Source organism: Telopea speciosissima, chromosome 7 (assembly GCF_018873765.1).
Source record: "Telopea speciosissima isolate NSW1024214 ecotype Mountain lineage chromosome 7, Tspe_v1, whole genome shotgun sequence".
In the NCBI taxonomy this organism is placed as follows: domain Eukaryota; kingdom Viridiplantae; phylum Streptophyta; class Magnoliopsida; order Proteales; family Proteaceae; genus Telopea; species Telopea speciosissima.
The window spans coordinates 34,862,312-34,890,249 of record NC_057922.1 but is presented as its reverse complement, the minus strand read 5'-3'; the positions used below and the strand labels follow the sequence as shown (position 1 = coordinate 34,890,249).

Sequence of the window (27,938 nt, the reverse complement as noted above, 5' to 3'; positions counted from 1 at the left end):
AAAGCATGTAACCAATCAAAGAAAAAAAAATGTAATATTCTACACGCAGCTTCATTCAGGCTGGTTAAATATCATAATCCACGTAGTGGATAATTTTAATACCCTACTCATTTCGGCTTTGGGTAAAAGCATATGCTCCAAGCATAAGAATACTGTTTATATCGAAACTTCATTCTCACCTTTGGAATTGAAACCGATCGTCTTTGTCATCGAGCCAACGAAGACCCAGAATTCTGTGACAGTTGCTGCACTAAGCCAGGCTCCAAAGCATCCTGCAAATGAAAGGATGTACCCAGTTATAGAATATCAAACGAGTACAGATTCAACACTCACTAACAGAAATAAGGCTTCAATTGAAAATTCCCTGATTCTGAATGCTGGGTGATCCAGATATAAGGGTGTCTCCATAGATTGTTCTTCACAAAACTTTCTTTCTTGCCTGAGTTCCAGATAACGGGTAAAGAAATAGATAATCAAATCATTTTTGCAAGTCCCCAATATGGATGTTTAGTGCTAGAAATTTCGGAATTTGAAATATTAGATATTTCTCTATTCCTCGCAAGGCAACAACAACAACACAGCCTTATCCCGACTAAATGGGGTCGGCTACATGGATCCTTTCAAAACAAAGGAAAGTAAGAGAAACTTAAAAAGAAACTGAATAAGAAAGGTAAGTCATGGAAAATGAAAGATGATAGTAAGAGGAAAGAGGACAGCCCAGGAATTCAGGAAAATCTCAGCTACATGGTGTCGATAATGCGGATCATTGCCCTCCAAGAGGCTCCATCCAAGATCATACTTGGTACAAAACCCAGACTATGCATGTCATTCTTCACAAGGCATGGAACCAGAAGTACTAGGAAGTTGAGCAGAATCAGAAGATAGGATAGCACGACAAAGAACCTTCTTTGAGTCTACCTGTAAGGCTTGGGCTGCTCTGTGAGATTATTGACCTCTTGTAGTAGAAGCATTCTGCTCATTTACCGTGGGTAACATGTTTTAGCAGATTGGGTACCAGAAAAAATAAATTGGTTTGGGATTGGATTGGTTTTCTATGAATGATATAAAGAGAATAATCAGGAAGAGTATAATGGACTTTTTCTTAAGCATCTCACTTTGTAAAAAAGGGCATACCCAGTGCGAGAGGCTCCTGCCACTGTGGGCTCTAGGGAGGGTCATAATGCACACAGCCTTACCCCACTTCGCAGAGAAGCTGTTTCTTGATTCGAAACCGCGACCACTAGGTCGTAATGGAGCAACCTTGTAATGTAGTACTGGTATGAGAATTCAAATCAGTAGCCAAAACCAAGATCAATATTCAAAATAGGTTCAGATTAGGGAGATTTAAGATAATAGTGAAATAGGTAATGGTATAGGGCTGTGGGTGAGGTCGAGTGTAGTATGTAATGGATGGAAGGTCTGCTGAAAGTTTCAGCCAATACGGATAGGTAAAACGGAAGTTATGAGCAACTCCTAATGACAATAGGAAAGGAGTATGATGGTAATTTTGGACACTGGTTTTAGGGTTTAGAATATGAAATTAAATCATTGATTTCAGATATGATGTAGTCTGATCTCAGTAGCTTAATTAGGTTAAGAAAACAGAATCAGCAAGGGTTTATGGAAGGTCTAAATTGTAGGTTTAATGGAGGTAAGGGCAGAATAGGAAAAACATAACTATATTCAAATCCGGCCATCAGACTAGGCTCAAATTTGAATCGAGTTTTGTTCTAGGGTTTATGAATGTATGGTAGAGATTTCAGATTGATTGTATGGCTAGTTTGCTTAATCTAGAAAAAACTCTCGTATATGATCTTCTAGAAAGCTAGGCTCTAGTTGCAGAAAATTGAAGAACAAACCTTACTTGTTATGGCTATGATCTGAATAGGGTTTCCAAACCAGCAAATCAACAAGAGAACTTGAACAATAACAGTAGAGGATCCACCTGGGCTTCACACCGCAAGGCGTCCATTGGATCACACACCAACCCCTTCAACCTAGATCAAACACGAGGCAATCTTCTAGTTGCAGAAGACAAACAACAGCAGCAGCTTTAATTTTCAGAATCATGAGGTAAGAAAGAGACCCTCACACATAGCTTTATTAAATAGGCCAATAGGCCAACAACTCAAAGTCTGATTAGAAGTACGAAACCCCCTAGCTGACTTCACTTACAAGACACAACCTCCTCACATGCATGTAAGAGGTGTAGACCCAAGCAACTAACTATTGCTAACTTAAAACTTAGAATTAGAATAATTGCCAACTTAAAACTTAGAATTAGAATAACTTAAATTGAACCTGGTTCAATTAAACTAAATCAAGACAAAAACATAATAAATAAACCAAGTATGAAAGCACATAAAACAGCAGCTATTAGGCCATGGATTGGCCCCCTCTCTTGGACTTTTTCCTTCGTGAATATATCTTCAGATCTGCATCACCTTACCATTGTGCCGAGATCCGCCCTCTAAGCATTTCACTTTGTAAATGGAGTATTTGAGAGGAGGATAACAGAATATTCAGAGAGATTAGATGCTGGCCAATATTCACATACTTCTAACACTATTGTCATGGTCACTTGCTGATCTTTTTTCCTTCGGAGGTGGGGGAAGGGGAAGGGGAAGGAGAGGGAATAAATAACTGCAATTTTTTTGACAAAAAGGATAGGCCAACAACCAGGCAAGGCCTCCCTCTCTATTTACCACAACTATAACAAAGAAGAAATGATAATAATAATAAGGGTAAATTACACGTCACCCCCTGGTTTTCAAACGAAACTCAGATCACCCCCTGGTTTTTGAAAAAACTCAAATCACCCCCTCTACAGTAACAGTGTTAGTCTGCTATTAGTTATTGGTGTCAAAGGACTATTTTACCCTTGTACTAAAACATTAGAATTAAATTTACAATACTACCCTTCCTTCATCTTCAACCTAAAATACCCTTGGATCTAAAAACCTCAAAATCCATCATCTTCCTCACATGACCTGCAACTCAAGCAGGGATTTCATTCCGCAGATTACTCTTCTGCTTCTCATCCAACTGAAGCCGTGAAATTGATCACTGGATGGAAGTATTTCGGTGCTGAATCTCCCCTTCTGCTTATCAGATTGACATTCGTGGCCTAGATCAGCTATAAACTCGATCAGTGCTTCTGAAACCCTAACCCCCAGATCTCTGAGATTGATCTTCCTTCCTCTACCTTTTACACCTTTAGAGTATCAAGTAGCTTTTTTGAAGATATGAAATCCCCACAAGAAATGGTTGTTGATCAATGTCACAAAATACCCAGAAAGGAAATCTATACAAAAACGAGTTTAGCAGTTCTTTTGGACATTCAGGAAAAAGAAAAAGAAATCCAGAGAACATTTCTAATACAAGGAAGAAAACAGGGTAACTATTTTAGTAATAAAAAATATCCTATTTCATTCTCATCCGTTTCTTCTACAACAAGAAGGGCAGATCCTAAGCCTCCCTTCTTCATTGAATGTTGCAGACAAAGTAATTCCTTTTACCAGGAAAAAAAAAGGTGATCCGGGGATGCAATGGAGCCCGTTTCAAAACGTCCTCAAGAGCTCACCGGCAGATATTCTTGTAGGCGGCAGCGATACCGAAAAGTTCTCCATTCCTGCAAAAACCCTCACCCTCTTCTCTCCAGTGAACTTCTGCTTGAGATTGAGTTGCAGGTGTGAGGAAGATGATGAATTTGGGGTTTTTAGTTACAAGGGTAAAATCGTAAATCAACACTGATCAAGGGTAGTTTAGGGATTTAAGTTCATTTAACTGGCTGACATCATCACTTAACAGCATAAAACTAACGTTAGGGACTAATTTGTCATTTTGGGGTCTAAACCAGGGGTGATTTGAGTTTTTTCAAAAACAATTTGAGTTTTGATTGAAAACCAGGGGGTGATGTGTAATTTACCCTAATAATAATAATAATTATAACAACAAGGGGAAGGATTTTGTGTATGATTGCTTTTGGCAATCATGCGGTTCGTCCTACAAGAGGGATGAGTTTTGGTATTTCAAAGGGGGGCTTTTCTCTCCATCCAAGGGTTGAAGTATGACCGTGCACCATGCACAGCCGTACATGAAAATCAATTGTAATTAAACAGTGACTCAAACTAACCAATTAATGGAGAAGAGTTCCCATAATGCCAATTAGACCATCAGCTCCTTGTTCTTGCTAGATGTTTTGTTGTAACACCTTTTTTTTTTCTTTCTTTTGCATGCAGTATTACACCATGTTGCTTGCCCTTCCATTTGTAATAGGCCCTGCTGTTTGTATTTGAGTATTATCCCTCTCATAGGTGTCATTATTCATCTAAAGGGAAGCACGTACAGAAGATGCCAGATTACTTAGTTGACCAAGTCTTAATTTCTTGCATGACTACTGAACTCTGATGATGAAATAATTTCAGAAAAAACTAGCATTTTATTGATACTGTACAGGGACTCATGTAGCAATAGATTGGCAGATAGTGAGGCTTAAAGATGCTACTTTATGGGTGGAAGTACTGTAAAAATGTAACAATGCTACTTTTGTTCGTAACTCTACCCCCCCTGTCCCTTGGCACAACCTAGTCTGGTTCAAAGGCCTCATCCCTCGCCATAGCCTTACGACCTGGAGATCGCTTAACCTATGCTTCCCTACCCAAGCCTTCCTCCTCCATCGTAACATCCCTGTTCCGACCTTTTGCATCTTCTGTTGGAATGGTTTTGAGGACATTGCCCACTTTTTCTTTGCTTGCCCCTTTACATCTACCATCTGGAAAAAAACCCTTTTGTCCATTTGGCCCTGCAGCAGGAGACATTTACCCTTTGATAGAGAATGCGTCTGGATGATCAAGACCTTCAAAGGCAGCACTCTCTGTGACATTGTTGGAAAGCTTGTTTTTGGTTCCACCCGTTCATCAGATTTGGATGGAGAGGAATCTTAGGAGATGGACTTCCAAATCTAGATCCTTAGACTTGATTTGGAAAGACATCTCTTTCAATGTCTCCTCTAAGCTCAGCACTATCCCCCATAGATCCTTTATTGACTCCCCAAGGAACAGGCAGATTGTTGTTACCCGGGGTTTAGACAGCTCTCTTTTACAGCCTCCTCCCCTTTCTAGGATGGCTTGATTTTGTATCTCCCCCCCCCCTCTCCCCTTCTCCTTGTATATTCCCCCCCCCCCCTTTTTCCCCCCTGCCCCCTCCTGGGGTTTGGTAATATATTTATTCACCAAAAAAAGAAGAAGCAATGTACCTGACAAGGATCATTGCTCCTAGGAGTACATCAATTATGCAGACAACTAGAAATCCCTCGTATCAGTATGAAGTATGATCAATCTTAAGGATTGCAAAGATGATATCCAATTCTAAATAAACCCCTCAGAAATCAGCTATTTCTTTATTTAATTACAGAAATCAACTCAACCATATCCCAACTAAATGGGGTCGGCTACATGGTTTTGACAATGTTTTATATTTGCTTATTCCCCAGAAATTGGCTCTTTATTTATTTATTTATTTGATAACAGGGGAAAAGGGATTAACACAGTGCATACCTGCGATTGTGTTAGCTGATGTGATTGCTGATCTTGGGCCCATGCATATGCCTGTGGTTGAGCTATTCGATAGTATGGCTCCTTAAGATCAAGTTTGCATGACGACGTCTGAAGTATTCCTCCTTGTTCAGCACCAGCACCCCACATTTTAGCTGTCAAAATAATTTGCAAAATGTAAAAAACCAAAGGAACCTTCCTCTCTTTTTTTTTTTCTTTTTTTTTTTTGGGGGGGGGGGGGGGGGTGTTGAAAGAAACCAAGGGAACCTCAATGCAACTTGAACAGCAAAGGAAACCCAACCTGACATAGTTAGGTGCATTGTATAGCTTTGAGCATTGTGTGCAACCATGTGGAGCCGTCCAGTAATTTCTTGTCCAGCCATGACATATATTGGCTGAGAAAGAACACAGCGTAGCTGGTACCAATGGGTTGTAGGTGCACCTGGAGCAGTAGTAAGCCATCTTTGTACAGAACTGTAAATCCAATGAGAAAGATAAATGTTTAAACATCAATGCATGACCCTAACAAAAACGAGAAATGATACCACAATGCAAGAACAGAGAAGGAACTGCAAACGGGAGTGATACACCAGAAAATAATGAAGTAATAAAGCAAATGATTACCTCCCATTAAATAACACATCGAACCAGCAAGCCAGCCCATGAACTCTAGTGCCCACAGAGGCTATGAAACTCAGTGGGATTTCAATTTCATACAGTTCTTCTTCCTACAGAATGCTTACAGATCAGCAGACAATTTTTATTATACCAACAAGCTTCAGAAGCTACGAACTTCCTTTTAGCAGCATAAGAATATAAAAGAACATGGAAGAAAGTACAACCATTAAATAGACCAAGCACAAGATGGTGGAAAATATAGGCACCAAGACCACTGGAAGGATAAATGAGACAAAAAGAAAAAAGGATTCTGATAAAAAAATCAATGCCATAAGAGGGAGCAAAATGCTTTGGAAGCTCTATCGATACAAGATAAAGTACAACAACAATGAAATATAATCTCGAAAGTAAAGCTCCTGAAAGGTAAAATATCCAAGCAAGGTTTCAGTTAATCTATACCTTCACAGAAGTAAAATCTAGTGTATGAGATATAGCTGGAGCTACCAATAATCTTGGATCGAAAGAATCCACCACAGGCTGTATAAAGAACAAAGGATATACCCAAAACAAAATTAGGAGAAAACAAATGACAGTAGTAGATTGCAACTATCATTAATACATCACAATACATGCACTACCTTATGTAATGAGAAGGAAGAGCTATGTTACTTGGAGCATTAAAAAGAGAAGTCCTCACATAACTGACAAATCACCAGCATAAAATCCAAGAATAAAAGTCGAGCAATAAAACCAGTACCCAGAATTAGAGGAAGCAATGGAAGTTTTCTGCAAAAAATATGAAGTATAATGAATAACAAACTAAGAGCTTGAGCTTTTGGGGTAAGCAGTGTTGTGGTCCTTATATAACAGCTTGAAGCAGGAGGTTGGGTGTTCGATCCCTGGTAGCGCAGGGGTTGTGTTGTGTTGTTGTTGTGCCCTATGCCCATCGGTGCCATGTGGCGCCCCCGCCAACGGATTAATCACCGGTGAAATGTTGGGATGCATCGAGGAAGGCCTCCTCCGTTGTGTTGTGTGTTGTTGTGCCCGCCCTGTGCCCATTGGTGCCATGTGGTGCTGACACCACGTGACGGTGTCACATGCAGAGCCATGTGGGGGGTGCATGATGGAGGGCCATTAGGAGAAGGGAGAATCCTGAGATAGGGTGTCAGAGTTGCAGGGGAAAGAAGGGGAAAGAAGGAAATAGCATAAGAAGCAGGGGAGGAGAGGAATGAACACAACCAGCCACGCAGGCTCTTCACAAACACAAACTCAATTCATCTTTCAATCTAAGTTCCAATTGCACAGTTACATGTACTTAAATAAAAAAGAAACCTACCATGAAAAGGAAACCTACTCTAATTTGGAAACTCAAATTAATTAGGAAAACAAATCTTAGTAGCTATCTCCTACTTAAGCTATCAAAATAAAATATTACATTTTAATCCCAAAATAGAAATAAATAAAAATCCTAAAATATCCTACTAGACAAAGACCCAAAGTGGAGCTGGAAGGGTTTGGGTCGATCCAAGGTAGTGCACCTGCATCAATTCCCCTGGTGTCGAGAAAAACTCGACCTCGAGTTTTGTAAAACGAGAGAATCAGCACCCATCGATCGGCATCCACAAACATTGGCTTTGATGGGGAGATGATCCAGCGCATGTCAAGAAGTGTGGTTTGCAATTTACGGAAACCATCTTTAATTGAAAGGAGCAAATCATATCGATCAACCTCCATGATGTAGCCTCAGGTTTGGCTCTGTTGTAAATAAATAGAATCTCTAAGTGCTATTGGGACATCAGAATAACGAAGGACAAAATACGGTTAAGAATTAAAGATCGATGGCAAACTAGGAAGTGAGGCTAAAATAAAGACAAGGTGGAATAAAGGGACAGTTTCAGAAAACTAACATAGAAGGGAAATAACCCTTAAAGTACACCACCGTGGGTGTCAACAGAGTCATGTAGGAGGGGAGGGACATACTTGGAACTAACTAAAATAAAAGTATAAAACAGAAATACAGGTATAGGGAGGGGTAAAATTGGTAAGATAAAAAAGAAAGAATGTTGAGAAGAGGCATACACGAGAAAGGGGAAAAGAGGGGTTACCGACTCCTCAACTTGGTGTCTCCTGCCTCTGGAGGGCCAGCGTGGAAGAGGAGCTTGACTTTGAGTGTGATTAAAATTCGTGATTCGAAGGACAGCTACTATGTGAGGGAGCCAACCGGCAGATGGGAATTGACTCACGGTGGGAGGGCAGAACAACCATGTATGATTTCTTCTTCTTCTTCTCTATCATTTTTATTTTTTGGGTCTCTATTCTCTGCCTCCATTTTGTTTTGGTTACTGACTGAACCCTAGAAAGAGTTTCGATTGAGGTCACAGTAGGGGTGGTGGGTGTTTTCATGATTCACAGTGGGTTCGTGAGTCACAGTGGATGTTCGGTAGGTTAGGGAAGGTAGAGAGGATGGGGTTACTGTGGGAAGGTTTGGGTCGTGGAATGATATCACAAGGGATGATATCGCAGGGAAGGTTGAACAATTTTTGTTTTAAACGGAGTGGAATCAAAGGTATGGGAGGAGGTTTTGCTGTTGTTACCGTAGAACAGTAACGAGAAAAAGAGGTGGGAAGAAGAAGAACGAGATGAGAGAGATTGACAGGGAGAGATGATTCGGCTCTGATACCAAATTGGTGGAGGACCGTTAGGAGAAGGGAGAATCCTGAGATAAGATTTCAGAGTTGCAGGGAAAAGGGGAAAGAAGGAAATAGCATAAGACTAAGGGAGGAGAGAAACGCACACAACCAGCCATGCATGTTATTCACAAACACAAACTCAATTCATCTTTTCAATCTGAGTTCTAATTGCACAGTTACATGTACTTAAATAAAAAAGAAACCTACAATGAAAAGGAAACCTACTCTAATTTGGAAACTCAAATTAATCAGGAAAGCAAATCCTAGTAGCTATCTCCTACTTAAGCTATCAAAATAAAACATTAAATGTTAATCCCAAAATAGAGATAAATAAAAGTCCTAAAATATCCTACTAGCTAAAGACCCAAATTGGAGCCGGAATATCTTCATCTGGGTTCCCAAATGGGTTTGGGTCAATCCAAGGTAGTGCACCTGCATCACTGCACATGCGAGGGGTGATGGTATTGTATTGATATACATTATTGTGGTCCTTACCTAACAGCTGGAGCTTTGCGCCTAGCAGTTATAACAAGCGCAAAGAAAGATAAACATGCACTGTACTTAGGGAAATTATTAAAGCGTAAGGAAACCAAACAAATATATATATTAAAAAAAAAAGGAAAATTATTTCGTTGATCAAGTAATCACTTTTTTAGACATGTTCAGACATGCAGGGATTCTGACCTCCAACAAGTATTAGAACAGCAAAGCAACAGATACTCTCCCTTTTAATTCAAAACTGATAAAGCATTTTCCTTCCCTTATAATAGAAATGTATAAAAACATCATTAATTGTGACTTGTAAGACATTCAGCTTCATGCAGAAAGTACCTTTAAGGATAACAAGAAATAGATACTTCTAAATTTCAAAATAAATAATTATAAAAACAAACAATCTAAATGTCGCATACTGACGTTTAACGTTTCACAAGCTAGACCCTGCACCTATCTCATTGGTAAAATTTCAGCACTAATGAGCAGAGGAACTGCCTAAAAATTTACAAGCATGCCATTTTTTATTTCTACATTCATTTCTTTGTAGTGGCAAATCCTTTTTTAGAAATTTCAGCTAAAACACTGCACCACTTACCTTGCTCATTCGAGCGAAATTTCACAAGTGAGATGGATGCAGGGCCCTCTATGACATGAACTCACCCACGTACCTCATGACAGGCCGTGAAGAGTTAAATTTCACTAGACATCATGAGTCATGACTAATGTAAGGACTCTCTCAAAAGGAAGATTGCAAAGTCACTAATTACCAGTTCTACTTCCCACTGGAGGTCATATTTTACATAAATTTAAGTCCAAGCCTAATGCATCACCATGAAGTACTAATTGTCACCTCAACTAGGTCCGTAATCACAATTTACATAAGTGGAAGTCCTAATGTGCCTTGATGCAAGACATAAGACAGATTGCACTAAGGATCTTCCAGAAATCAAAATATTAAATAAATAAGAATCCTGATTAAATCCAAAAGATATTGGGGTTCTCCGACAAACCCTAAAATATCACTTGATAACAGCAACTTGTTCATTTTGAGGGGAAAAATGACTTGTTGGGTTGCTATTTGCATTTGGGCAAGTTTCATATTTGCATGTCTTTATTAGACTAGGCGTTCACTAGGAAGTGGTCTTTTGTTGATTGTCATAACCTATTTCATACTATCCTTATGGATTATTTGTACCATATAGTCTTTTAAATTTTATTATTATTTTTAATTTCGTGTAGCTGTCACATATAATGTGCCAACACTGCCATATCCAGTCAGGCAGGCATCTAACCTTGCTTGCATCCCCGACCTTAACAATTTTGGGTTCCCCTTTACCCTATGACCGACTTGGACAACTGCCATTGTTGCCCTCCCTATTGGTAATCGCAGAAAACCTAGGCTGACTGAACCCTAAAATCTGACGAGAGATCAGTGATTCCAAGGCATACCTTTCAAGCTCGTCCCTTCAGTAGCATTTTAATCCTTCTAACGAAATTCAAGACATAGTCTTAGTTTCTCCATGTAATTCCTAATCTAAGTTCAGGATCTGCTATAAATGTCTCAATTTCAACCCCTCATTTTCATACCTAAACTTCCTCTTTTGCCTTCAAATTTTAACCTTAATCGTCACCAATTCCCCAAAATCCATAGCCTATTACCTTGCAGACCTAATTTGTACTCCACCTGTTTGTACAAATACTTAGGCTAGATTCGGTTATTCTTTGGTCAGGCTGCACCATTTAGAGAAAGATGATAACAGAAATGTTCATCACACACTGTTCTTTCAATTTTGAAGAAATTATGAAGAAATACTAAAAGATAAGAACCATACATATGAGAGGAGTTGACACCAAAATATTTCATAAATAAGAGGTAACAAAGACCTGAGAAAAGTATCCTTGAAATGCAGATCCATATAAGTGAGTAAGGTCAATGCCATAATAATTTTGTTGCTGCCAAAACAGGGCCTAGCAAGAAACAGGCATGTTAATAGTTGGGGCAAGTTAAGCATAAATTGAACTGTCGCTAAATATAACAAATGAACTAAAAGAGAAACGAACTATCCATCAACATTTATCATGTATAGAGAAAACAAAAGGGGAAAAACAACTGTATAAATGAACAATGTTCTGAAGCATATTGGAAATCCAAAGACAAGCATGGAAAGACCATAAAGTTCTGAGAACAGGCATGTGACTGAAAAATAAGATTTGGCATCCATTCCATTGGTCTTAGTTCTGTTCACAATGGAAAAAAATAGGGTTAATTTCTTATCAAAACAAAAGACAGTGCATCTTCAGCAGGCTATGGTCCTCATTGACTGAATCCATTATAGTCACAGCAGCTGCTGCCAACCTGTGGATCTCTTTAGTGTCTCCACAGTCGCACTTGCAAACTGTAATTACATGTAACATACAGATTGTCCCACTTATCAATGTTGCCAGTGGAAATTATAATTTAAACCAAAATTACATGAAAATTATATTTTTTAAATTTATGCACCTTAGGGCCTGCATGATAAACACTTCTATTTCTGGGCCATGTTTCTTTTCCAGAAATGATTTTTTGTATCTGTTACTAGGCCAAATTTCTGGGGAAAAAAATGTGTTTGGTAATGCAGAGTAATTCTATTTCTGGGCCAAAAAAGAAACAGAAACGCGTTTGTTATGCACAATAATTTCTGTTTCTGGAACTTCTATAACTTTTAAAAAATGCCATTGAATATCCAAAAATTTGGTGGAGGTGGTGGTGGTGGTGGTGGTTGTGGCAGTGGAGGTAGAGGTGGAGGTGGTGGTGGCGGCGGCGGTGGCAGTGGTGGTGGTTGAAGTTGCATGGGAGGTGGTGTTTTATTTTGAACATGAAATTACTGCCTTGCCCATTAAATTAAACATGTTCTCATTAAAGAGCAACTCCCTCCTTATTTCTTCCTTTTATTTCTGGGACAGAGAAGCTTCAGATTGGAGCTTCTTTTTTTCTATTTCTCAGCAACTTTTTTGCCCTGGTTCCCTCCCAGGAACAAAAAAATGATCCGGTGTTAACAAACGAATTTCTATTCTTATTTTTGTTCCAAGAACAAAAAAAACAGAGAAATAGAGAAACAGAAGTGTTATCATGCAAGCCCCCAAGAGTTTTCCACACATGCTAGGACTTGTGGGGAATAATTGCAAAGATAATTGGACAGCAAAAATGGGCTCTATTTCCATATGGAGTTCGAATATCGGAGACATTAGAGCATTCCAATCATATTTCTAGAAAGAATTACCTAATGATAAGATGGGTGAAATTACTACCAAGTCCAAATTTCCAATGGCAACTGTTCTTGGAGTTAAGAAAAGAATCAAAATTTTCAATCAAATTATTGTGGAACGAGACTTGGCTAATGTTATTAAGTGGACGAGATGTGCTGATAATGATCCATGACAGTACTGTCGTCTCATTAGATTTATTCCAACTCTTGCAGCCGGTTGAATTGCTCATTCACTTGGATGCTGAGAGAAGTAAATCAAGAAGCTGATGGCTTAGCCAAGCAAGGGATTGTAACCTATATACTTTAGGGAAAGCCTTCCTTTGTAGCTGTGATCAGTAATGATCTCATTGTATCTGTTGTGGCGGTGAATTAGTCGATCTTTCCGTCTTTGGATGTTGTATTATTTACTTTTTCCTTCATCACTTATTCCCCTCCCCCTCCAAAAAAATGACTCAAAAAGTTCATCTCCCGAGTCCTCATTTCTTTCAATATGATTGCCCGCTGTCTAAGCACTGCTTCACCTGATAGTTTTCACACACTAATCTGACCCTCAATGATCTCAATAAACCATAGTTAGTCCTTCCTGTGCTTCAAATGATCACCATGTGGGCTAATGTTTGTTTCTCTTGTTCCCTCCTCTAAGCACAATTGTAGTGCCACCAGTAGCATTGAGACTCTCAATGGGTTAACAACCTCTGTAAATTGTCCATTACATCCAACTGAGAGGAACCTACCAGTATGGCATTACCACACCTTATATACTTGTCAATTATGTTATCATGGTAACTGCACATCTTTTCAGTATGCCGTACATGTAATGGACATTTTTAGAAGGGCTACCAATGCTACACCTGTTTTAAATTTCAGTATCCATGATTGTGATTATGGAGCATATCTGATTAAGCTTTTAACACACTGTTTCTGGCAGAGAAGCGAAGGCCAGGGACAGACCGAAGCTTCTCCAGCTTCTAGACATCTAGCAGAAAAAATTCCCAATGACGTTTCTCATTGGATCCACATGTAGCTTGCTTCTCAGAATCTAAGAGGCCGAAGCCCAAGAAGCTTAGCCAACATACACACATTTCTAATCAACCTTTTTCTATGCAGGAGAGTCAGCCAGCCAGGCATTTTTTTCTCCTCCCCAATCATTATGAGCACAACTCAGGAAAATGAATCAGACAACCTATGATCTGATTTCAGCTACAAATGATCCATCAACAGTTTCAGATTTACATTCTGATTCAAAATAATCTCTTCAAACTGGTTAACTGTTAACAACCATAATTACAAGACCAAAATCAGGAGACACAGAAAAGATCCTTCCAGAACAATTTATTTCAGAATTTAAAGAAATGCATGTGAGTGTATGACACTTAATCATTTCAGATAGTGCATAATCTCAAAGCATATATCAGAAATATCTATAGCAAAATGGACCTGGCAGACCTTTACAATACCTTATTTGCAATTTCAACATACAAATATTCATCGCTGAATGGTGCCACGTGTATCCTACAGAGTAAGCGATCGAGGAAAGTCAGTATAAAAAAAAAATTACCACAATAGATTGTTCACATACAAACATTATATATATAATTATATAAATACATATGTGTGTGTGTGTGTGTGTGTATGTGAAGCTGAAAAATAAAGCGACAAAACTATAGCCATTGCAACAAATGCTATGATGCAGGAGAATCCATTAGCATGCAGGTAATTGGCCCAACTAGACTATTGAAGGAAAAGGATAAAAGAGAGAAGGGAACCAGTCATGAATAATAGCAGGTAAGGGTGTCAAAACATAGACCAGATTGAATAAACAAACAGGAACTGCCCAGCTAAAACCAAAATCAACAAACTGAACATCTATTTGGTCCAGTTTCAGTCTAAGCCTTAAAAAAAAATTGGATTTCGAGGCTGAACCAAATTAGTGGTTTTGATTTGTGGGTTAGGATTTTCACTTAATATTCACCCTCTCTTGGGCCAGGCCCATTTAGGTTACAAAGATTGTACATTGGCTGTTGAGTCCACTTACTATAGACAGAGTATGGAACACATATATGGGCTTATATTTCACTCTCTCGGGATTAATAATTCGTCATTCGGACTAATAAGAGCTTCAGTTTCAATCCTAGCAAGCCGGACTAATTAGCTTATGTTATATCTATTCCAATTGACACCCATAACAACAGGGCATGAGCACCTGTTGAGATATGACTCAGTTGAGGTATGTCCAACGTGACATAGTTATTTAGTTTCCTAGTTTAGTTCCTTTCCTAGTTAGACTAGAGTTCTATTTTAAGTATGTAATCTGTCCAAGGCTATTATTTTAAGTATGTAATCAGTCCAAGGCTATTATAAAAAGGAACACTGGCTGGAGCGGTACTCTATCGCGCAGTCTTCTTCCATCTTTTCTTCTCTCTTTTTTCCTCTCTAAAGTTACTGTTTACAGGTCCTAGGTTTTCTACATGGTATCAAAGCTGTTGTAACCAGTACCTGATTCTCTCCATAATAGCCGTTTTGAGAGTCGTTTAGGGTTTTTTGGTTTGAAGAAAAAAACCCTAGTTCATAGAAGAAGAAGAACTAGGGTTTCGTTACTGAGTTGCTGATTTGCTACATTCAATTGACGAAGACGACTGCTACTGGTGTCTTGTTTTGTAAACTATTGCTGATCGAAGGAACTGTTGCAAGGTTTGAGGGCTCTCCTCGATCGTCTGCTGCCTCTGTTTGAGAGTCGTGGTCCGCTGGACTCTCTTCGTTTTCCATATTGGCAACTTGGCTTAGTTGCTGGATGGGCTCTTGTTCTCTGTTGTTGGCTATTGATTTCTGGTGGTATCGATTCTTTGCTGGTATTAACTATGTGCAACAGTACAGCAACACTATGTCATGGGAAGACCATAGTTTTAAGGCGTCGCCTTGGCGTCCTGGCGGTTTTCAAGGGTCAAGGTGAGCAGTCGCCTTAGTGTTATGGCGTTATTTTATTATTTATTCTATTTCCTATATTTTTATTGGTTTTGTGTATATGATTTTCATACACTGTGATACACCGAATCATTTAAAAACAAAACAAAATAAAAATATGAAGAATTTTATTCCATTTCTTAGATTTTCATAGGCTTGTATACATTATTTTTGTACATTGCATTACATAGAATCACCTAAAGAAAACAAAATCGAAAGAAACCCTCGACTTCAAGTCTTCAACTCTCAACTTCCTTGCTCTGCTCAGCGACTCCTGTGCCTTCAATGATGATGAATCACAACCACGAACTCTGCTCCGGTGAGGGACTGCGACCTCGAATATTCTCCCGAGTAAGTAACAAAAAACTAAAAAGGCTACCTACCTTGTACTGTTCTTCTTCTTCTCTTCTATTTTTCATTTTTTTTCCTTATACTGCTGCTGCTGCTCCATGTCCCACTTCTCACTGGCAACGAAGAGAAAGTAGGGATGGAGAAAAAAAAAAAAGATGAAGAGAAAGAAGGAAGGAACTAGTTGCTGACTTGCTGCTGCCGATGCCGAAGCGGATGCCGCTTCCGCTGCTACTGTTCGCTGCGAACAAGTACTTCAGGTATGTTTCGACTTTCTTTCTCCGACTCTTTTTTTTCTTCTTCTTTTGTCCTTCTAGTTGTTCCGTCGTCCTCCTCCTGTTTCTGTTTTCTTTTCTTTTTCTTCTGAAAAGAAAACCCTCTTTCTACGTGAATGGTCTGAAACCCTCTTTCCCTGCAGTTTTTTTCTTCTTTTATTCTTCTAGCTTCTGCTTCTCCTCTACCTTTTTCTTCTATGGCTGGCTTCTGGTAGCAGTTGCCGTTGGCTTTGGCAGCTGCATTTTTTCCTTTTATTCTTCTAGCTTCATCCTCTTCTTTGTTGTTTCGTGTCTGCCCGTCTTCTACTTTTTTTTATTTTTCTTACTCTCCTATACTTCTTCTATGGGTGGCTGCTAGTGGTGGCTGGTGGCTTTGGCTGCTGCTTTAATTTCTGTGATTCAATGTAAATTGTGCATTTCTTAGTATAATTTAATAATTTATGAAATGCATCTGTTTACTATTATTATAAGCTATGCAATCTGTGATTATGTAACTATTTATTCTGTGATTATGTGAGCCGGTAATTCTGTCATTATGTGAGTAAGTAATTATGTGATTCATTGATTTTGTAATTATGTGATTCACTGATTTTGTAATTCTCTGATTATGCTATTTTGCAATTCCTTGATTATGTTCTTCAATTCTTTCATATTTATTTAGTATATAAGTAGGATTCTAAAAACATTAATATGCTATTTGTGCCTAATAAAATGGTTATAGAAAAAAAAGAACACGAACGCCTTGTTTGCCAAGGCGACGCCTTGAGGCCGACCTATCGCCAAGGCGCTTAGAAATGCCCTAAAACGCCATGGTCGCCTTGCCGCCTTGCTAACTATGGGGAACACTATGTGGCACTAGTGGGGATTGAATGCCTAATTCAAGGGAATTTTATGTGATGATAATTGTAACATTGTTAAACAATTTGATGTATCACTTTAAATATTTATAATACATATTAAGTTGTTTTCCTATTAATAGAATGTTTTGCTTGCTTTCTATTACTAGATTATGTCATTTATGTGTAGAGTAGGGTATTTTAGTACGTCGTCGCCTACCAACTTAGGGTCCAATGTAAAAGTCCTATTTGGACTTTGTTTTTGCAAAATCTGATAATGTCATTGTGTTTAAATGGCCTCAAATAGGCTGAATACCAAGTTTCAGACCCAAACTAGGTCTAATACCCACCGAGTTGAGATTTGGAGTTCAAAAAAATTTTGGTTGAACCGTGAGTTAAAGAGAGGAAATAAAATAATTGGATGGCTAATATTAATGAGAGAAAGGCCCCTCTATTTATAATAGAGGGGAAGTTACAAATAATAGAAGCTAGGCGATGTGGGACTAAAACCCACATAGCCTACATAAGCTAATAACACTTAATAACATAAAAATACCCCCAAAAGGATCAGAATACCCCCACGGTATTCTGGAGTACATATATTCTAACACTCCCCCTCACGTTGGATTATACAAATATGAAAGAAGGAAGATCCAGTGTGGACTAAAGAAAAAACTCTCCACTAAAGAAAAAAACTCTCTCCATAACAATGCTAACACTCCCCCTTAAGTTGGCGCATACAAGGTACTAATGCTCAACTTGAATAAAATGGGAAAAAGTTGTAGCAGAATCCAACTCCAAAATGAATGAGCTCCGAAACAGACCTTCAAGAACTTGAAAAAAAATAGACCTTCAAACTTGGACCGACTTGAGCAGCAAAAAGGCATCTCTCACCAATCTTTGTCAAATAATGAATTTCTGAATTATAATCTTGAAGATAAGCAACTAGGGTAGCCGGCAAATGAGTCAAGCAGCAGTAAAGAAGATTAAGCAGCGGAAAAAGCAACCAAACTGTAGGATCTCATATGGGCAGGCAGTAACCAAACATCTTCAAAACTTTAAGGCCAACCTCCCCCTTATGACAAACATTAACCCAATAACAAAGTAGATACCTATTGACAATGGTGAAACCTCTGACCTTCTATGTTTTGCACCAAGTGTCCCTGCATGTTCTGCTCTCTGCAATGGCTGCAGGTATACTGTATATAATCCCCCCCTCACGTGTAGTCATAGTTCAAAATCTCGCGAAATCTCGATCGAGATTTTGAGAATTTCGACCCCCTCGAAACGAAATGACCCCTCGAATAAAAAAAATACTAAATTTCGATCGAAATTCTCGAGATTTCAAGATATTTCGAGACATTTTCAAAATCTCGCAAGATTTCGAAAATCTCGAGAAAATGCTTTACATAAAATACCATGTTTCGATAGTCTCGGTCGAAATTTCGACCGAGACTGAGAAACAGAGCATTTTTCCTCTTTTGCTTGGTTTTTGAAGGTTTTTGCTTATTTCTTCTTCAATCTTCCACTTCCCACTTGAATCCTTGCCACATCTACGCCGGAATCACTTGGAGAACAAACTTCTTAGCACATCTGTGAAGCCTTTCCACTATTTCAGGTAATACCATATTCTCAAAATTGATTTTTTTTAGGGAAATGCTTGATCAACATGTTTGTTTGTGATGAAATAAATATATGTTAGACACCGGAAGCCGATCTACGACTTCACGGTGTCGAAATTTTTTTTTGGTATATATATTATTTATTTATTTTTCTACTTCAAAAATTGGATTTATTTACAACAAAAATAAAAAAATAATAGGGGTTATGTATATTGTATGGTGATGAATTAAATATATGTTAGACACCATTGGCCAATCTATGGCCTCATGGTGTCAAAAATATTTTTCTGCCAATAATTAATTATTTTAATTTTTGAAAATTATAAAAAATATTTAAAAATTTCAAAAAAATAGCAAAAAAAAAGAAATAATATGAGGTTTTTGTTTTAAAATTACTGAAAAATATAAAAGTAAATTGTACATACTTCTTATTTGCTGCCCATTTACATATCTTTTCGATTTTGTTGTGCTAGGCCAATATTTATTTGAAAAATATTTTTAAAAATTGTTTTTAAATATGAGAAAAATATGAGGGTTAGGGACTTAGGGGGAAAATACTAAATAGTTATATACTTATATACTTGTGTTAGTGCTCTTAAATCTTAATTCTTAAACATTTAAAATTTTAAACTAAAAGAATTGATGTGCTTCCGTTATTAATGAATTGTCTTTTATTCATGCAACAGTAAACTAGTCTGATTATGACGAACCGTGGTAAACGACAGAGCCAGGGGCAAGAGGGGCAAAGGCAGCCGGCCCAGACCCAGGAGGAGGGGAGCACACCCAGGCGAACTAGGGGTGACATTGCATGGTTGCATGGCACTCTAATTGATGGGGATAAAAGAAAATCCCAATGCAACTATTGTCACATGCAGTTTTTGGGAGGTGGTGCCACTAGACTCAAACAACATCTAGCTGGGAATTCTCCTGAAGTGGTCGCATGTCATATGGTCTCTGTGGAGGTATCTAGGGCTGTCATTGATTACATGAAGGGAGGGAGTAAGAGGAAGGCTCAGAGGGAGAAGGCAAAAGTAGATCTTGAGGAAGCAGTGAGGTGTACAGCGGGAGGCCAATCAAGCCATCGTGATGATGATGATGATGACATGATGATGTCTATGTTCCCGATGATATAGAGACTGAGCAAGAGGCTAGGGATTGGAGACGAGCACAGATGATGAGCAGAGCCAGTTATCATGAGGATCAGGAGAGAGTCGAGAGACAGAGAGTAGGTGGTAGTAGAGGAGCTAGTACCTCTAGAGCTGGTGCTAGTGGTAGTGGAGGAGCAGGTACAAATGGAGGAGGTGGGTTGCCTAATCCCTTTAGGAGATCACAGAGTACGAGGGCAGCTCCCCCTCCGCCTCCACCACCACAAGATGACCCAGCACTTCACCAAGCACCTGGTGTTTATAGAAAGAAAGGCAACAAACAACCAAAAATCAAGGGAGCATGGAAAAATCTGAAGGGGATGGTGAAGGAATCTATAGCTAAGTGGATGTTATACCATACCATCCCAAGCAAACACAAAGACAAGCCCCTTTTTCGGACTATGATAGATTCCATTGCTTGAGGCTGGCCCAGGGTATAAGGGGCCCACCCCATATGAGATTATGAATGTGTATTTGCCCCAACAGAAGAGAGAGCTTGAAGACTACATCAATGAAATGAGGGGGTTGTGGGAGAACTATGGGGTGACCATAATGTGTGATGGTTGGACTGGTCCTACAAGAAAGTCCATCATCAACTTTATGGTGTATTGTGATGGGAGGACAGTCTTTCGAGTCTTGATGCATCCAAGGAGAAAAAGGATGCAAAGTATATCTACAAATTGTTGAAGGAAGTGGTAGAAGATGTAGGAGTGGGAACGTTGTCCAAATTGTAACTGGACAATGGAAGCAACTACAAGAGTGCCGGTGAGAGGTTGATGCAAAACAATAAGTACCGGTTGTTTTGGACTCCATGTGCTGCCCATTGTATAGACCTCATGTTGAAGGACATGGGAAAGATCAAATTGGTACAACATGTCGTGGAAAAGGCAAGGCAAATGACCAACTTTGTCTACAACCATGGGTTTGCACTAAACCTCTTGAGGGAGAAGTGTGGGGGTGACTTAGTGAGGCCAGGCATAACTAGATTCGCCACCAACTACATTGCACTCAAGAGTATAGAAACCAAGAAGTCTGGACTGAGATCAATGTTTCCTTCTGAAGACTGGTTCAACTGGAATGGGTCCAATACCCATGGTGGTAGGGAAGCACAAGCTACAATTTCATCAGATGACTTTTGGTCTAAGTTGCATAAAGTGGTACAACTTCTGGACCTAGTGGTCAAGGTTTTGCATATAGTTGATTCTGCTATCAAGGGACCAACCATGCCACATCTATATGCTTCCATAGACTTGATGAATGAGCGCTGGATCAAATCCACGAGGTAGCAAACACTTTCTCAAAATTATCAAGGAGCGCTGGGAAAATCAACTTATGCATCCACTGCATAAGGCTGGTGAGTGTACACTCTTTGTTTTTTATGCAATTACATCTTTTAAAGTTAATTTGAAGGATATATTACTAACTAGTGAATATGTAATGTCAATTTCAGCATATTATTTGAACCCCAAGTACCAATACAGTCATAGGCTTGGGTTGAATAATAGTCTTATTGACGCAGTCAAAGAAGTAGTTGTCAAGTTGGAGCCGAATAGTAAATTACAGGCGATATACAACAATGAGGTGAGTCTTAGAAGTTACAATTCATTTGGAATTACTTAATTCAATACTAAATAGTAACGAGTCATTACTAATTTTAAATATTTTCCAAATGATTATAGTTGAAGACTTTTAGGGATGCATTGGGAAGTTTTGGAACCGAAGTCGCACAAAGAGGCCGGACACGCGGTGATGCCGGGTACTCATTAGTCATTACTTCATTAGTCATTACTCAATTCAATATCTTATTCTTTTGAAATGAAGGTGACATGTTTCTTTTGTTGTAATGCAGCTGAATGGTGGGTGTTGTATGGGGGTTCGGCAAACAATTTAAGAAAAATAGCAATCAAGGTTCTCTCCCAAACATGTTCAGCATCTGGCTGTGAACGGAATTGGAGTACATTTTCTCTCATCCACTCCAAGAGGAGAAATAGATTGGGTTCTGAACGTCTCTCTGACTTAGTGTATGTGCATTATAATTTGAGGTTGAAGATGCAACACATACGCATGGGACAAGAGGGTATCAGGGAAAATATCGATCTCGCCGACATTTTCCAGGTGGAGTCAGATGATGAAGATCCTATTGTTGATTGGGTGAGGGATAGAGGTGAGCTAGTGTTAGATCAACCTGGAGGTAGACCTGACCCCATGATAGCTGAACACATACAAGCTGATGTGGATGACTTCATGGCTACAGAGGGTGAGGTACATGCACGGCACGCGTCACCCATACCGTTCCAGTCTACTGATGGTGTTGATGAGGATGATGAAGATTGGTCTATGTCATCTCGATAGTGCAGACTCTAAATTTGTTGGTACCAACCCCAATATTGACTAGTTGAGACTTTGAACTGGGTTTGGGCTTAGTTTGTGCTATGTGTAATAAAGCCAATTCCATATTTTGAAAATTCATTTTAACGATTTATTTTAGAGACTAATCCTAAGCCGCAGGGGACTCAGAATGCTGCTAGGGGTTTGGAAAACCTCCTGAGTTATAAGTAATGGGTCTTATGTTTCTTTAGAACAATATCGATTTTATGATCGGCTGGTCTACTCCTGGGTAACAGAATGAGGTGTCTAAACCTAGGCCCTCATCCTAGGTGAGGACTCCTTATAATGTTTTTCCCATCCCCCTATTGTCAGGCACCAATAGCACGAGAAATGTATAAAAGAGTCCCAAAATTAGGTCTGTTGTACCTACAGCTGGGTATATGGTTTAAACTGAACTATTAAATTTAACATGTGACCCATCAAAGGAATATTACATATAGGACTAGGGCTTTAATAATTCATAAAATTTATGTTGTTTATCTACAAAGAGAGTTGACAATTAAACACTTTACCTATTTTGATTATTGGGAACATGAAATCAGGCCAGTGTTACCAAGCAGAATTTCACTCCAAGTTTGTTCCCGCTGAATAAAATTCAATTGAATCAAGAATTTGTAGTGTTATCAATCAAGGTCTAAAGAATTATTTGCTCTCTATATTAGAAAGAAAGTCATCAAGATGAGATTTTAAAAGACCAAACAAAGAATCATTAGACTATAGATAAATTTGTACTCCTCGGACCCCAACAACCCAAATCCTTTTAAATAAATCATGTGACAAAAAGAGGTGTCAGTTAGACTCAAGTTCATCTTCACAAAAATAGCACCACAAATCCCTGGTTAACCATTTTGACAGTCTCAATTTGATGGGTAAACCATTAAGGAGTAGTATCCAATTAAACATTTTGAACTTAGAATGTATATTAAGTTTCCAAAAGAACCTTCACCATCTCCTGAAATCCCTAGAAAACATAGAAAACTCATCAAACCCTATATATACTACAACCAACTTTTAATGCCACGAGCTTTTTTTTGTGTGTCAAAAATTTGATTATGATAAATGCACAAACAAAATAATAAGAAACATAATCACTTATCATTGCTATTGTTACACCCGCACCCCAAATATACCCCTATACCCCGGGGCAGTTTAGACCTTTACCTAAGGGGCAATGCCACGGTGGCACTGGCCAATACCTGTAACCTCAGACTTGAATATTGCTGAGAGTATCCCCTCAAAGACCTGGAAGTGTGGGCCAAAGCCCCATAATTTTTCTTGAAGTTTGGGCCCTAACAGTAGCACCGGAGTCACGAATGGACTCACTCGTACTGAATCCGCTCGAGGATCTGTCCGTGCTGTCATCTGCCTTTTTGATAATTTTCTTGTAGGACCCACATACCCGTGTTTCGAACACTGTAATTGGACCTTTGGACCATGTGGACCCCTGCCCTTTCCATGAGTTGGTTGAGTGGGCCATGAAAGTGGACCCACAAGGCCTAACTTAAAGTAAATAATGGATTTTAATACCCCAACTTAAACCAAATAGACCTTAGTGGACAATTAAGTCCTATGGACTTAGGATACGCCCCAAACATGACCTAATGGACCTAATGGTTATGACTGAGGCCAAACAAGCCCTAAGACCTAACTAAAACCCATTTAAAGACCTAAGGGCCACTAAGTGTTTGGGGGTGCCTAAACAAAACATGGCCTAAGGCCCATTTGACCCTTAAAAGGATAAGAGAATCCTTATTCTCTTATCTCTCCCCCTCCCAAGTAAACCGTGGAGGAGAAGAGACAAGAGAAGGAGAAGGAGAAGGAGGAAGGAGGAAGAAGAAGTAGAAGTAAGAGAGGAATAGGAGGGAAAGGGAAGAAGATGGGAGCTATGCCAAAGTGGCTGGCTGCCCCACATCTCCTCCCCAAGCTGACCGGACCAAAGGGAGAAGAGAAAGAGGAGGAGGAGAGATGGAGAGGATGATTGGAAGAAGGATCTCACCAAGGTAAGACTCCAAGCTTGAATCTCTCTCTCCATTTCCATTTTTGTATTTTTGATGAGTTCTTGAGCTTGGGCTAACCTAGGGTTCCATTTAGAACTCAAGGTAATGCTTGGCCCTAATTGGGAGCTCTAATGGAGCTAATCTAGACCTCTAGGTGCTGCATTTGCAGCCATTGTTGGTGAACCTTTGGTCCTAAGCCATGAAACCCAACCCTTGGACTTATTAGGACCAAACCTTGTAGGATCTTGGATCCATGAGGTGAGCCTAGGATCTAGTGACCCTGGGAGGGCTTAGACACCTCTCCCTTGTCCCTGAGAGCGTAGGGCACTCTAAGCTTTAAGCTGTAGCAAAAACCCTCTGAAATCTCGGAAGAGACTATCAGCGGACGAACTACCGAATCCACCAATCGTGGTACCGTCTGTTAGTCCGTCCAGTATAACCCATGTGTGTTGGACTTCCCAGATGGAGGAATGAACTCAAGACCGTTGCACCCGCCCGAGACCAGTTGCTCTTGGGTATATCTCAAGAATTGAATGCATGCAGGGGCGGACCCAAGTAGCACATCCGCCTGTTAATCCGCTCCCTTTTAGGTGTTTTTCAGGTGTCAAACGGATGCATGATCGAATCCAAGTATGATGTTCTGTCTGTGGGTCCGCTTGCTCTGTTTTACCATTTGGCCTAAACGGAGTTAGGGACGGACTCACCTCTGCTGAAACCGTCTGTGAGTCCGCTCGTGCTGTCTTGGTTGAAATTTGATTTTAATCTTGAGGACCTAGCATGGGACCCTACTATGCATGCTTTAATGATTGCTTTTGTATTCCTAGGCTACCCAACTCGATGGATAGTGGAAAACCCAGGTGAGATTCATGTCAACCACACACGGCGACACCCGTGTTAGGTGAGTGGGTTCTGGGTGATTTATCGGATTTGAATATATAAAATATGAGATCTTAAGCATGCTATTATATTTATAAGCAGTGTGCGCATTTTATTAATTATGTTAAATGTGAACTGTTGTGGATGTGGTATTATGCTCACTATTGTATTGGGCTACGGTGCCCGGTGTGCCGGTACCGAAACCCCTAGTTATTTAATTATGAAAACTGTTATATGCCATCCTGATCTGTTTGTGCCGTGCCATGCTGGTTCCCGTGTATTAGATGGAATGGGACGTTGATGCACCCATAATACCTCTCGGGACGATAGGACCTGCATATAGTATATCTTTGGTTAGGATGCTTGTTTCCTTATGCTACGACCCTTGCCAACAGTGTAGGATTAAGTGCTTGCCAATCCCCCAAAAGATGCCTTGTGAGGGAAGGTGCAACTTTAATTCCTTTTTGCACACCAACCAGCGGGCATCGCTCCCTCGCCCGATCTGGAATCTGGGCAGGGCATTTTGGGACACTCCCAACAATCTCCCCCCAAATGCACGCCCAATAACAGAGCACCCATGGCACTAATGCACCCCCAATAGTAAAGCACTCATGGCACCGGGGAGACTCGAACTCACGATCACCTGCTCTGATACCAATTGTAGGATTAAGCGCTTGTCAATCCCCCAAAAGACGCCTTGCGAGGGAATGTACAACTTTAATTCCTTATTGCACACCAGTCGACGTGCATCTCTCCCTCGCCCGAGCCGAGATTTGGGCAGGGCATTTTGGGTTACTCCCAACAAACAGGGGTTTATGTGTTGGATAGTCTGAACATCTGTGATTTGTGGAGGTGGGAAAGCCCAGGACAGGGGTAGTGATGGCTATCGGGGTCTGCCACTGGATGGTCATGATGGCTTCTACTAGCGTAGGTCCCCTAATGATAATTGCGGTTTCACTAGGACGATAGGATAAGTGACCCTCACTGTCTCCTGAGTTATCACAGTAGCATATACTTGACCGATAGAATTGTGTGCTAGGTGAAAAATGAATCTAACATTAACATGCATCATTCTGCTTGATATTGATTGTGTGATGGATGTGCATTCCCCTTTGCTCCCTCACTAGCTAGTGTAGCTAACCCCGTTACGCAATCCTTTTTAGTTGATATGCAGGAGGTACTACTTTGATGAGTACCATTGCATGTGAATCAAGTGGAGCCGGTGGCTGTGACTTGGATGTAGATGCACACCCAAGATCGGTACCCTTGGGATAATTATTTACTATTTAATTTCTGTCTTCATTCCACATTAATGTATAGATCGTATGTTTATTTATAATGAGAGTAATGACTGGTTACTTATATGGAATTTGTAATATGTGTTATCATTAGAGAACCGATGCTCTATTAAATTCACATGATTTAATTTAATTTTACTTCCGCTAACTCTGTCATTGGAACGATTTATTCCATTTTGGTATGTTCCTTTCTGTTATCAATCTGTGATGATAGGGTGGACTGTGGCTCGGGACACTGTATCTGTGATCCTGGTAGGTATTGGGATGATGTGTGATTGTCCCAGTCATACCCCTATGTAGTAAAATATCTTACATCAGGATGGAGGTGTAATAGAGTGGTATCAGAGCGATGATGCTCTACACCGACCACGGTCCAGTGTAACCTCTTGATTTACTCTCCATAATTAGGTTCTAAATTAAAAATCTCAAGAACATAAACTATTGTCTGTGGACATAGGAGAAGACTGATTGGAGTGAAAAAAAGAATCTAGATGATAATAGGTGACATAGAACTTCAAACTCGAAACGTAGGCTATTGAATATAATCATGCAATTACTTGGTTGAGTCTTAAGTAAGAAATAGATGGGTAAATATATACTATAATCCTTAAACGATAAAGAATTAAATATAACCAACCATAATAATTCACCATGATCTAAACAAGGGAGAATTAAGCAAACATGTATATATATAGGATTAATTACAAATTCCCACTTGTTCAAGCCCTTTCGTAAAGACAATTGAGTCTTTCACAATTCAATGCCCTTGATCTCATCTGTTCTAAATTCAAAATGCATACATCCAACCACCATAATTGTTCCAAACTTTCTGTTTGGGCATAACGGTGTCCATTCCAACCTGAGGCATAAGGTTTCAAAAGATACAACCCAAAACATCTGATTGTTCCACCCACACCAAGGGTACATTCATCCATCATGATTAAAATGTTCTAAAAGTTCACCAAACCAACTGACTAGAAGAAAGAAAGAAAATGCGAGAAAAAGCCAAAAGAAAATAGTTCTAACATCCCAATCCATCAAGAGACAAGAAATTAAAATAACTGATCCATTATAACTTTAGAGAACTGCTAGAGAAGAACTGAGCTAGGCATCTGCACCACTGTCACCACTGCGACCTAGGAAGGTATTGATATCAGCCACTCCTTGCTCTATGCTCTCTAGACGCCGAGCCTGATCGAAGAATTGCTTCTTGACATCATCGAAGCTATCCGCCATCCTCAGGTTCAGTCGCTGAATAGCCATCAAGATGTCACTACCTCCCCCTGGTGCACCTGAAGTACCTGCTGCAGATGGTCAGAACCCATAAACTCTAGGTCATTATCACTGTCATCCTCATCCTCCTCCCTAGCGCCTCTGCCATCCCCGTACTGAACCTGCTCCCCTGCACTGTCATAATCATAGTACAGATTCATCTTCTGCAGTGCATTAAACCCAATAGGTCCCTCAGTGCATGTTCCCTTGGGTTCACGGTCAAGATCAATCCCAAGGGATAAGAAAATCCTGGTGAGCAGTCGACCATAGGGTAGAGTGTTGTTTTGGGCAGGATTCATCACCGCGCGGGCCAT

General features: G+C 39.7%; 1 protein-coding gene across 1 annotated transcript; it reads right to left on the bottom strand.

Moving 5' to 3' along the window:
* Window positions 1-7: 7 nt before the first annotated feature.
* Window positions 8-27,923, bottom strand: LOC122668490 (probable histone-arginine methyltransferase CARM1). The gene is made up of 8 exons (XM_043865049.1): window positions 27,654-27,923; window positions 14,064-14,153; window positions 11,243-11,326; window positions 6,633-6,710; window positions 6,180-6,283; window positions 5,857-6,029; window positions 5,559-5,710; window positions 8-272 (listed from the first exon to the last, which is right to left on the bottom strand). The coding sequence occupies exons 1-8, from the start codon at window positions 27,921-27,923 to the stop codon at window positions 207-209; spliced, it is 1,017 nt and encodes a 338-aa protein (XP_043720984.1). The 3' UTR covers window positions 8-206.
* Window positions 27,924-27,938: the final 15 nt, after the last annotated feature.